The 13,268-nt window shown below is 38.1% G+C and overlaps 1 protein-coding gene and 1 long non-coding RNA gene across 2 annotated transcripts; one reads left to right on the top strand and one right to left on the bottom strand.

Moving 5' to 3' along the window:
* Nucleotides 1-960: 960 nt before the first annotated feature.
* On the top strand, nucleotides 961-3,145 carry LOC117318211 (medium-chain acyl-CoA ligase ACSF2, mitochondrial-like). Its single transcript, XM_033873244.1, has one exon. The coding sequence runs from the start codon at nucleotides 1,007-1,009 to the stop codon at nucleotides 2,438-2,440; it is 1,434 nt and encodes a 477-aa protein (XP_033729135.1). The 5' UTR covers nucleotides 961-1,006; the 3' UTR covers nucleotides 2,441-3,145.
* A 3,800-nt stretch (nucleotides 3,146-6,945) lies between these two features.
* Nucleotides 6,946-8,043, bottom strand: LOC117317909. The gene is made up of 2 exons (XR_004530271.1): nucleotides 7,933-8,043; nucleotides 6,946-7,616 (listed from the first exon to the last, which is right to left on the bottom strand). It is a non-coding gene; the product is annotated as an uncharacterized LOC117317909 (long non-coding RNA).
* Between the last annotated feature and the right edge of the window lie 5,225 nt (nucleotides 8,044-13,268).

Raw genomic sequence — 13,268 nt, 5'->3', positions numbered from 1 at the left:
TTTCAGTTGAAACACTTAATTCTAATAACAAGTGACATAAACATTTGATACCGCGATTTCAGTGATATGTTTACAAACGTACATGGGAAATGTTGACGAAATATAAACAAACTGGACGTCCCTGGTCTTGTATATATTTTGATGATTCGTTTGCCTCTACTTAGAGACTCACAGTGTGGTTTTTGAAAGCTCCCAAGAGCGTACCGTTCAGACTACTCTCTGTCGAAAAGTTTTAACCCATTTCCTGTTCATGGATGGTACATTTCGTATTTGAAATGATATGATAGGAAGTTTGACATAGAAATTTGCAAATTACCTCTAATATCTAAATTGTATGTCTTACAGATCCTTCATTATGTCGTATCTCTATGTAACGTCGTAAGATTATTTCAAGTCGGAGGCAACAAGGCTGTTATATAGATATTCTCTATAGAAAAGCCTCACACACAAAGATTTTAAATCTAATCAAATGATCATTGGTATCTATTTTAGATCTAAACAACTTTCAAATGATTAAATTATGTTATGCGATTCTAAATACCAATCTATACAGCAGTTTATCATGCGCTCGAAAGATCATATATGCAGCGTAGTGTGAGCTATTGGGTAGAAGACGTAACATATTACCATAACAAAATGGTTATTTTCAGTTTAAATATTAGAGAGAGCAACCTATTAATCTACACGATTTTGGTATTATCAAGACAAGTAGTAAACAAGATTTTTTTTCCAGAGCATCAAGATGGATAATGCGGCAGACCTTAGCTACCTGCATACCCCGGCTGTTGAACCCTTCAACTACACAACAGTTGTCAGGGTGGCTAGCGAGAATGCTCGTTTACGTCCAGACCAGGAGATATTTATCCATCGCGAACTGGATGGGTCACGTGTCAGTCTGACCAATGCTAATTTGTATAAGCAAGCTGCCCATCTGGGGAGGTACTTGGTATCACAAGGAATTAAGAAAGGCGACATAGTGGCCATCGTGGGTCCGAACACCCTCGAGATGGTTGTAGGAATGTTAGGAATCCTTACAGCTGGGGCTGTTGTCTTGAATTGCACCATTAACATGAAAACAGCCCTAGATGTGAAGAATCTGTTTCAGCTCACCGACGCCAAGTGTATTTTAGTGGACCCTGGAAAGAACAACTCTCTTCTGGATCCTGTGAAGGCAATGCTTGATAATTGCAATGTGCAAAAGGATGACAGGAAAGAAGATGGTCTGATTAAGGTGATCTTTCTCCGCAAAACTGACGTCGAGGGTTTCACGATGACGGACACCCTCCACACAATACTATCACAGGATATGAAAAAGGTTGACCTTCCAATTACTTATCCAGACGATCCCGCTATAATATCCACAACTTCCGGAAGCACAGGATTTCCAAAAACGGTTCTCCATTCCAATTTCAATGTTTCGAGTTACCCCTTCTCTTGGACCCCTACTTCGGTGGATTATGAAATCATAATGTACAACGACCGTCCGTTCAGTTGGGGTGGAGGATCTCCCATCCAAAATATTCTCAGGAGCATGACAAGGGTTTTTATGGATGTAGCGATAACCATGGGCGGAAATAATGCAGATTTTCTTTGGCAAGTGGTGAAGGAAGAACGATGTACGGATGCTCTTTTCTTCACATACATAATGCAGGACCTCCTCGGGTTACCACCGGCTGTCACAGAAGATGGGTTCAGACTCCAACATGTAGCTACTGGGGGACAAATAATTGATAACTTCTATACACAAATCACAAACCGATTCTGTCACTCACTCATAGTTGTGTACGGAACGACAGAATGCATCCCTGTCGCCTGGAACGGACCCGTGACGCAAGGCGAGAATCTACCAGCTGGAGACGTGGGACGACCATATTATGGTGTGGAAATACAGGTAGTCGACGCTCAAGAAACGACTGTGCCCTTGGAAACCGTGGGTAAGGTCCAGGTCCGCTCACCGTACTTGATGAAATGTTACTTTGGCAACGAAAAGTTGACAAAGGATGTATTCACTGACGACAGGTGGTTCAGAACAGGCGATGTCGGTAAAATTTCAAAGAAAGGTCACCTCATTATCCTTGGAAGGGAAACTGACGCCATATCTAGAGGAACACGCAAAGTTTACCCAGCTTTGTTGGAGCATCTGATTGGAGTGGAGGTGGAGTCGGTTAAGGATGTTTGCATCGTAGCTGTCCCGGACAAGAGACTTTACGAGGAGATATGTGTATGCTTTACATCCTCAGGAAAAGTCACAGGAGATGATGTACAACAGTTTTGTCAGCAGACCCTTTTCAAAGAAAGCACCGTCGACAGCCTTGGAGAAATGCCAACTTATTTCTTGCTGTTTGAAGAATTCCCCAAATTAGGAAACGGAAAAAGAAACAAAATAGCTGTTGCAACGGAAGCTACTCTGAGGTTAGGTTTAACTGAAGTGCGTGAATAGGTCATGGTATGAACAGATCAGTATATCGATTTTTCAAATTTTTACTCTAGTTTTAACTTTTAAACATTTTAACAAGAATTGATGTAAGCGGTTTAGAAAATAATTATTTTGTTCAAACATATACATATTGCAGCAATCTAAGCTATATGGCGTTATAAAGTGTTTAGTTGTACAATGTATACCAGTATTAAATGCGGCTAAACGAACGCGACACCGAAGCTAGTGTAGTGAGGATTGAGAGATTGTATCAGCCCATATTTGATTAACACGTTCCTACATACGGTTTATTCTTACAAGCGCATTTATGCAGACTTTGCTATTTAGGGAAATCAGCGTATCCTGACGCTGGTTGGTGGCTCGACGGAGCGGAGAAGGCTTTATTTTATAGTGATATATCGGATTATATGAGTATAAACCATGTCAAGATATGCATCGGGGCCAACACTGTATGCAAAGCGTATACTTACTTCACTCGATAGATATAAATGACTTTACAAGCGAAATCCAGTTAAAAATCATCACGTTCTTGTATCCTCCAAGTTTTGCAAAAACATTGATATATTAATAAAGTAGCAGGGAATTAATATGTGTCCATCACAGCCAGTTTCGATATGATGGCATAATATCTAGGATGTTTGCTGTACTATGAAATAAATACAGAAATAGATATGTAACAATACTCATAATTAAAATTAGTTGACTGTGTCTTAGGTGTTTGACTGATGTTTTTGATCACATTCTTGTACTTAACATATAATCTGGTTGCAAAAATGAACATATCTTGTGGCTAAACAGGACAAGAGGATTGGATATAAGTTATAACAACATATCAACACCCTCTCCATACACGTAAAGTTGACAAACACGACAAACGTATAACATGGACATACAATATAACTGCGTAACCTGTTTTTAAATAACAATATGATTAGCAAATGAAGATTGAAATGTCAGACTCTGAAGCTGAGCTCAAGACTCTACATCCTGAACATTTGACAAAGGCTGTCATTACTCAGTACCATAATTGTACAAGGCACCAAGGTATTGACAGAACGTACCTAGCCATTAAAAGAAAATATTATTGGCCAAACTTGTTCAAACATCTAGACAAATATATAAAAGCATGTATACCATGTCGACAGACAGCAACATAAGTTCCACAACAGGAAACAGATACACCAGCATGTCCTTTCGCAAAGGTACAAATGGACATATCAGGTCCACATCATACAACACACAGCAACAACCAAAAACATTCTAAGCTCTGTGTGTTGTCTCACAAAATGGGTTGAAGCTTTCCCATTACCCACAAAAGAAGCTATTAATGTAGCACATATCATTTTGACTTCAAATCAACCACATCAAAACTTCTTTTTACAACCCAGCTGACAACACCATGATTGAAAGGAGTCAAAGAACCTTGAATAGAATTCTCTCCAAACTCCTTGAAAAGCTTGAAACTCCAAATGACTGGTATGAAAATATACCTCATGCTTTAGCTAGTATGAGATTCCATGTGAATGACACTTCCAAATTTAGTCCTTTTTATCTGATTTATCATAGAGACCCAGTTTTACCCATTGACACACTTTTGAAACCGCGTAGGAAATACTTAGAAGAGGAGTTCCATAAACATGTCATTCAGAATCAACACATCACCATGACAAGGGTAGTTAAAGTTCTCAAAGCTGTTAAAGCTAAACGCAAAGAACAAGCAAACACCAATACACAAAGCAAGCAAGTCAATGACGCGGTATATTTGCGAAATCACCAACGCAACACAAAACTGGAACCGAAATGGACACCTCATTACCGCATCATTGAGCAAACATCACCATCCACATTCATCATAAAAACAGTTAGATGGGAAAACACACAAAACTCATGCTCGTCATCTACAACCGCCCCAACTTGAATGGGACATTCCCGCACCAAGCACTACAGATAGACCTACACGGAAAACACACTATGCTTGTCCAACATCCAGCGATGATGGTAGTGACAGCGTTTCAGATGTTGGCATCAACACCCCCTCCTCACCCTCGTACAAAACAGAAATTCGCAAAGCACAACCTAACATTGTAAACCGTACCGGGCAAACTCGCAATGATTCATCTGACGCTGAACCGGTCCCTCATATGGAACTTCGCAGTCACAGACACAAAAAACAACAAAACGCTCAAAACACAAACTCGGTTGATAATTGCCAAAACAACAAGGCATCGCAAACGATACAAATCCCCTCGCGTGCTTACACATGAACTCTGACGCAAAATGGGGGGGTGGGGTTATTGCAGGACATTGAAATAACATCAGTTGTCATTGGCACTGAACTGCAATAGACATGGATGGGCTTATTATCAGGCATGGGCTCATTGCCAGATAAATATGATATATATTGGTATGCATCCAACAGTATCTGGTTACGCATCACACTAGCAACTTCATTTCCTGATAGTTATTATAATTATGTGTGTATTTAAATGCATATATAAGCATTTTCCTTTGTTCAGAAGGTTTAATTGGCAAAGTGCATGATTATTTTCTTGGATGGAGTCCCATTCAAGAAAAATACAGAATGCAGATTTTCTATAAATAGTAACGGTGACCTTAACCTTGTACTTGGCACCCTGAAACACGAACTCGTTCGAGGTATTCCCATGCTGGACCCATATATGAAGTTTGGTCAGAATCCGTTCAAAAATGAAGTCGCAAAAGCGCTGACAAAAAGTGAACATACGTACGTACGTACGTACTTACGTACGAACGGAACGCTATATCCCCTACCCGACTTTCGTCGCGAGGAGATAACAATACATATCACGACAAACATTGCAAACTATGCAAGAGACAGAAAATGCCAAAACTAATACATATGACAGCAGGACAGAAGAATCATACAAAGCAGCACTACAACAATTGTTAAAAATACAATACACTTTACTGTTATATTCCTGTTGTTCAATTAATTTGTTAATAATTTTGAATACTAAGCATGCTATTTTATTCCTTGTTACAGAAGCCACAGAAAGTCACAATGAGATGTTTATGTTGTTTAATTTTAATGATAGTTGGCATTAAGATAAACGAAAATGTCATTTTTCAAGACAGTAATACGCTGTCAACTACAAAATCAAGATGGATAATTACGTATTCCCTCATTTTCACGATTATGAAACATTTTATGATGTCTATGATGAAATCTTAAATGCTTATACACTGATAGAAACTTCCCTCAAAAACAACATAACAAACGATGCCCCCGAAATCTTCCACAACAAATTGATTTCTTTCATTCGGAACATTCCTCATTGAAAGCAATCCCCTCAGACTAGCAATGCTTACATATTTCCAAAAGATCTATCCTTCCCTTTGTTGGCAGTGTCTTAAGTTTTCTTTTTGATGCAACTTCAGAAAGTGACCTAGCTTCAATTCGAAACAATATAGGTGTAGTATCTAACAATCAACAAAAAATCAAACATGTCGTAGAAGAAAATTTAGGCAACAAGATTTGATGTCAAAGCCAACCGCCAAGAAATAAATTCGTTAATGGATTCCTTTCGATTATTTAAAGATATTGTATATCGTGAAACTCACCTTTTACACAAAACATCAGCAAATAATTACTGCTTTATGTTGACTTTCGCCCATGCATCTTCTTTTATATCTCATGTCAGATTAATTTTGGAAGAAGTAGTTATGCACATGCAAAATCTAAAACTTAAACGAAATATCCATTAATTAAATCTTCTATCTCCAAGCACGTTTTCGCTATCTCAACTTAGACGTACACTTGCTCTACCTACTTATCCAAACACAAACCTTTGGCAATACTATCAATATTTAACTTGTACCACTTCCTATGATCCTATTCGGATTATTATAGTGTTATTCCCGACCTTGCGTTATGTCATATAGTAGTATAATAAGTGAAATTGATTAATATATAAGCTGTCTGACCCTTGTGCTTACCTGGCCAAAGTGTATTGATTTACTTATGTAATTACCTGTTGACCTTGCAGGTAGGACAAAAGAGCTCTCAAAGGGCGGTAACTACGTCGAATTTCCGCACAATGTAACCAGAAATGACGAAATCAAAACAAAGCTTATTGGTTCCATTTGGCGGTTTTCATCAGAAATGGTAAGCGACTTAAATACTCATTGGTCTTATCTTGATACATAGAAATACTGAAATGAAGATTTCTTGTTGTAAAGCCTTAATGTTACTCTTTCCCAATTCATCGTCTGCTATCGACACTACCGTGTGTTCCCGCGTATCATACTTTATACGTAATTTTGTTTATTTGATTATAACTTGTTATGTTTATTAAAACTAATGATAAAAATGAACTATTGTATTTAATATTAGAGGCATTTGTCGGGTTGGGGGGCGTATTGATACTATAAAACCCTCAGTTTGACCAAAAATAAAATCTATGGAAGCCCATATTCCCGTTGTAACGTAAACTGAGCGTGATTGCTGATATTTGCACGAGAAGACAGACTACAATTGATACAATATTTATTTACAATTTGTACAAGCATGTATATTAAAATTTATTTATAAACACGCTCATCACACAACCTTACATACAACACACTCTGATACATTCATAGATATATAAGCATAAACACATGAACATAGACACCCTATTCCCTACAAGTCTCTCAAAGGCCACCACAGTTGAACACCGAGTCCACACAGTTAGGTTGTTAAGCTCCAGATGAACATGAACAACAATGTCTCCGTCATAGGTCCCTCGGGATCTCATCAGTGCCGTCTTATACAGCAGAACAAAGTCACACACGCAGTGCTCAATATACATGTGCTGAACATGGTCAGCATCCACAACAGGGAATCAACGTTATAGTAGAACAGAATCTCTACGTCTGTAATGATGATCCCAAGACGTTGAATATCTCAACAACTGTGACGTCATCAATAACTATGTCACATCTCTGCCCCGATGTGTATCACCGCTTAGACATACCACGCAGGTTATGTCAGCCCATCCTTCCAAACCAGAAAAGGTACACAATAGGCATAAAGTTCATAGGACGAGTAGGATCTCGGAGTACATAAACCAGTACAGCTATTCGGCCCTCGGCTCTAGGCCTCCATACAATAGGTGGGTAGTGATCATGGTCTCATCAATTACGGTGTAGGCCCATCAAGCTACAACAATATAGTAATTACAATTTACTTTACAGTTATATTTTATGTAATAAACTATTTAAACATTATCTATTCCACACTACATATAAGCAAAACCATACTTGTAAACATACTAGAGACTCGCACTCATTTACCGACGACACACAATACACCGCACGTGCCTCAATAGTACTAGGTCACGCCTAACAATACAGGTAACATTTAGCGACTATAAAACACTATAAACGCACTCAAACTGGCAAATATATGTAACAACAGACAACCTATTGATAACGTTATGGGGTAATATTGGGTTATATTTGATGGAAATACTTACCCCAATCTGTAGTTTGGGCGTCGAACAGGGCCACGTTCCAAATACCCGCTGCTAGGTTGTTTACCGGTCCACCTGTACTCCCGCTTACCTGTTGCTCATGTGCACACACCCTGCCGCGGTCTCAACAGTTGAGAAACGGCGCGCAATTTCAAACTCTTAAAAACAATACTAAGGACTAAAACAAATACATACAAGTTACAAATACTTACATACACTAGATATGGCATGTGACACCCGTGTTTGAGAATGTGGTGTCGGTTCATAATTGCAATGTATCTAGTGAAAATATTATGCAATTTCCGGGCATTTTCATCCAAACACATTCAGACACCTATCTGCCACCAATGACACATATAAATACTCCTTTTTCCCACACACAATAACACAATGGAACCTCCTCCCGGTGGCAGCAGTACAATGCACTACACTAGAGATCTTCAAGGCACATATACACAATGCAGCCCTTGATGATCTCAAACACACACCATAAACACACCATCAAATGCTTTTATCTTATAGTTTCCACTAAAAATTTTTAAAAAACCCGTCTCACTGTACCCAAATCCCTGCACTTTTTCTTGTAAGAGCATTGGCAACGCCTCCCATTAGCCGTAATCGTCATTTTTTGACGGAGGCCGAATGACAAAAGAAGAAGAAACCAGAAGGCCAACAACAATGTAACTACACCATGATGTCTAAATGTACAATAATTTTTCAAAAGTCAGTCCAATTTTCAAGATGGCGGCCATGACCACCATTTTAAAATCCCATTTTTTGGCATAATGATAAAATATCGTATATATGTATACTATATAATTTGATAGCGGCATTTTGGTGATTTACCTATGAAAACCATATTTATTTTTACATGACGTCTATGTACGATGTAACTCATCTTCGCCGTAGCGGAGGTCCGACTGGAACTAGATTTGATGTATCCGAAACATCCATATTTCGATAAAAAAAAGGAGACATTTCTGTTAAACAACGAAAACAAACAGTCCTTCATTTACATGCTTGCGCAGTCATTGGAAGACAGTGGTTGCAAGGTTATCCATGCAGAGAGTGACGCGGATTTCCTTATTGCGAAAGAGTCAACAGAAAACGCCCTCAACAGGACTACAATTGTTATGAGAAGACACCGACCTTCTTGTAAAGCTGATTTCCCACACAAGTTTGGAGTCTTACAACGTCTTCCTTCACTCTGTTGAATCCGGATATCGAAAACTGAAAATTTGGGATATACATAAAACCAAGCAGTTGCTCGGACCACACATATGCTATTATCTTCCGTTCCTTCACGCGGTAACAGGATGCGACACAACGTCACGTAATTATGGAATCGGTAAATCGGTAGCACTAAAAAAAGCTCTAAGAAATAACGAACATTTCAAACAACAAATTCTGGTGTTTTGTGACAGCTCTGCTTTACCGGAGGACGTTGTTTCTGCGGGTGAGAGGGTAGTCGTTTCCCTCTACAACGGAGAGACAACAGAAGGACTTGACACTCTACGATACGATTTGTAGAGAAGGTTACTTGTGGTAAATCTTGTGTACAGGTCCAAACACTCCCCCCAGTTACATCAGCGGCCGCAACGTATCACAGCAAGCGGGTATATCTTCAAACTCAAGTATGGATGGGAAACGATAGACTTTTAGCCGAGGAAGGGGATGGTATCTTCATAATGGTATGCTTTCGCCCTCAAAAACGGATTTGCCACCTGCGCCAGAAAACTTGATTAAAATCATCCTTGCACTTTCAAGACTAATTGCGACTCTAAACGTTGTACATGTCGGAAACATGGCCTGGAATGTTCACTGGCATGCAAAGAGTGCCACGGGTTCAGTTGCTCTAATGTACAGGCACTTTTCGAGGTAGACACCGATTGTGACAGTGAAGGCTAATTTTTGTTCCTTTAATACTATTATTATTACTTAGTTAAGGAACACCAGTCATTCTGGCAAAAAAATCGCCAAACCACAAACAAAAAGCAACAGAAAGTATCTTTGCATTTTTGTCACCTTTAAAATGTTCTGTACAACATAAAAAAAATCTAAAAAAATCTAATGTGGGGAAAATATTTTTTTTACTCATTTATGAAATGACCCTTACAAAGAAATATTGCATCATATTGATAGGGGTAAGGAAACTAAATTCGTTGTATTTTGTTTTCTAATCAATATTGTAGTTCATTATAATCTATAACACAATAGTTAAATAAAGCATAAGGTTTTAGCTATAAAACATGAAAGTAGGTAATAAGGTCAAGGTCACGTGAAGGTCAAAGTTCAAAAAAGAAAATTGATACTGCTCATTTTAACTCAATCAATTGGGAAAAAAAATAAGAATGCCACATTCTACCCAAAATCCCCGCAGCTTGATCCTGATACTAAAATTACATGCACACTTTTACCAACATACCTTGAAGCATGGCTGTGAAAAGTGCAGAAAACTGAGTTGACGGACAGACAGACGGAAGGGGAGGACACCTCCGATAGTCATGTTACCTTTAAGTGCTAGCATTGTGTAATAAGTTGACAATGTCTCAGGGAATGACACGACCTGTTGTTTGTTGTTGACAGCCTAGTAGTGATCATGGTAGCTTTTGGAGAGAGCGGCCCAGTTACACATCCGTACATCCTGCTCATCACTACTCACATTCGGCCATTGAAACCAAAAACCTGCTACTATAGACCTTATTCTATATATATGTCTACAGACGTTTTCTTCCTGTAGTGGCAAAGCCTCCCCGTTTGTCTATCACAGAGCCATCTGTTGTGTCAGCGTCTACTTCAGACAATGCCACATATATCAATATAAATTTGATGTTCCTCTTCCAGTAGCTCCTCAGAAATCAGTTACGCCTACCGGAAGCTCAAATAACAATGTAAATTCCGGTGACGTTGATTAATGAGATTTTGACGTTTTTGACGAACCATTTGAGTTAATTGAAGCTATACCGCAGTCTGTAACACAACCTAGCCATGTATTGGACACGGCCAATATTCACAACCACATGCTGAATATCCCCGCAAATGACCAAAACAATCAGGGCTACATAAGATTTTATCCAAAGTTTGAAGGCAATTGCAATATAACGATCATTTTTCAACAACTATTATAAATGAATTGAACTAAAATAGACAACCAGCTATTAGTTTCTAAACATTTGTCCTTTTTGACATATGCATGGACAATTTATTTTGTTACATTTTGTGTTAAATAAAATATGTAAGTTACTGATTATATAGAGGATATCTAACAGTGTCTTCAATAATACCAAATATATTTCACGAGTGGGGCTAATATTTTGATATTTTTCACGAGTGCTTAGCACGAGTGAAAAATATCAAAATATTAGCCACACGAGTGAAATATATTTGGTATTACTGAAGACACTGTTAGATATTCTGTTTATTACATTTTTAATCAACGAAAAACCTACCCCGTATGCTAATTAGGCCTACAACGAAAGTTTGCATACAAAAAAAGTAGTTTCCCCTGTCCAGGTGCTGACATATATGTCGGGCTTTCTGATTGGTCAATTATTTTGGTATTTTCTAATCATTAATTTGATTGGTCAAATCAGCAAAAGTGATATTTTTCACTAGTGATATGAAAAATATCACTTTTATAGAATAAATAATTTTTGATATTTCACTGGTAAAAATGTAATAAAGTTCTTTCTTTATTTTTTTTTCGGTATAATAAAACAATTATTGCCCTGTATCTGGGTTGACATGAATATTTGCCCACCCTTGAGGTTACGCCCTCGGGTGACAGCACTTCTCGGATGGACAAATAATAACAAAACATGGCTTGTAAGGATGTATTTAAAAAAAAAACACACATTAAAATGGTCTTATTATACGCCATAAAGACCTCTAGACGTGCCAAGAAGACTTTCGGGGTAAAAGATGCATATTTCTGAAAAAGGCCCCAAACTTACCAGTTTAACAGTTTGTCTTAAAAAATCCTTCTTACTATGATCAGATGTCTGAAAAGTATAATATAGGAGCATTATTATAGATGGAAGTACCTCTCTTTATATCATATTTATGTAATTTCATTTACAGCCGCGATTTGCATTTAATTGCAGAAACAAAATAAGTGTTGTTACGTACCTCAATTAAAATCCGATCAAAAATATGATCCTATCGTGTGTTATCGACAGTCTTGAGCATAACATCATTGTGCAAATTTGTAGATGTTTATTTATGTTTGAAATTCAACATTATTCTCCTATATACGTGTACCGAAGGGTTCTCCTTCTCCCTCTATTGTTTTTCTTTTTGAACAATATAACCACTGTCTTCTTATCCCCTTTGTCAACTACATGTACCCAATCACTAACTGCCCCGTGTGCCTATTACCTTGTGCTACTGTTACATAATCCTATCAGGATGTTTACTCGAGATCCTTATGTCATAGTTCAAAGATTTCGTCTGCCAAACAATATGAGATAGTATAAATGTAACGTTAATTTTACCCAGCCATACAGGTTTGTCTTCATCAAGCGTGCCCTGCATGTTTAACACATGATAAATTGTCAGCCAGTATGCTTAATAGACCGGTAATTTGTCGAGATAACCCCGATACATACGATGGCCGATAGCGGCCGCCAAATTACAACTACAGAGTAATAGATTTGTGTACATGTACATTTTCTACACGTACAGTACAACTACTCAATATTGCAAAATGCGTACATGTACATTTTGCAACTTGTCATGTACAGTACAACTACTCAATATTGCAAAATGCGTACATGTACATTTTGCAACATGTCATGTACAGTACAACTACTCAATATTGCAAAATGCGTACATGTACATTTTGCAACTTGTCATGTACAGTACAACTACTCAATATTGCAAAATGCGTACATGTACATTTTGCAACATGTCATGTACAGTACAACTACTCAATATTGCAAAATGCGTACATGTACATTTTGCAACTTGTCATGTACAGTACAACTACTCAATATTGCAAAATGCGTTCATGTACATTTTGCAACTTGTCATGTACAGTACAACTACTCAATATTGCAAAATGCGTTCATGTACATTTTGCAACTTGTCATGTACAGTACAACTACCTAATATCCATTAACATTCCTAACATTCGAATCCAACATTCCACGATTTGACAGCATGACATTGAGGTTAGTTGATGTAGGCAGCTACGTGTTGTATCGGGTAGAACACGTGATGATTCACTTTTATTTCGAAGGCCGTTTAGTCCGAAGGCCCAATAGTCCAAAGATCTGAAAGTCTGAAGGCCCAATAGTCCGAATGCCAAATAGCCCGAAGGGTCAATAGTCCGAAGGCCC

Source organism: Pecten maximus, chromosome 19, assembly GCF_902652985.1.
Source record: "Pecten maximus chromosome 19, xPecMax1.1, whole genome shotgun sequence".
Taxonomy (NCBI): Eukaryota; Metazoa; Mollusca; class Bivalvia; order Pectinida; family Pectinidae; genus Pecten; species Pecten maximus.
The sequence above is the reverse complement of the archived record's forward strand: the minus strand, read 5'-3'. Positions and strand labels throughout refer to the sequence as shown.

What these genes read in the sequence shown, in the direction of transcription:
- LOC117318211 (XM_033873244.1), top strand. Translation starts at nt 1,007, where the DNA reads ATGGTTGTAGGAATGTTAGGAATCCTTACAGCTGGGGCTGTTGTCTTG.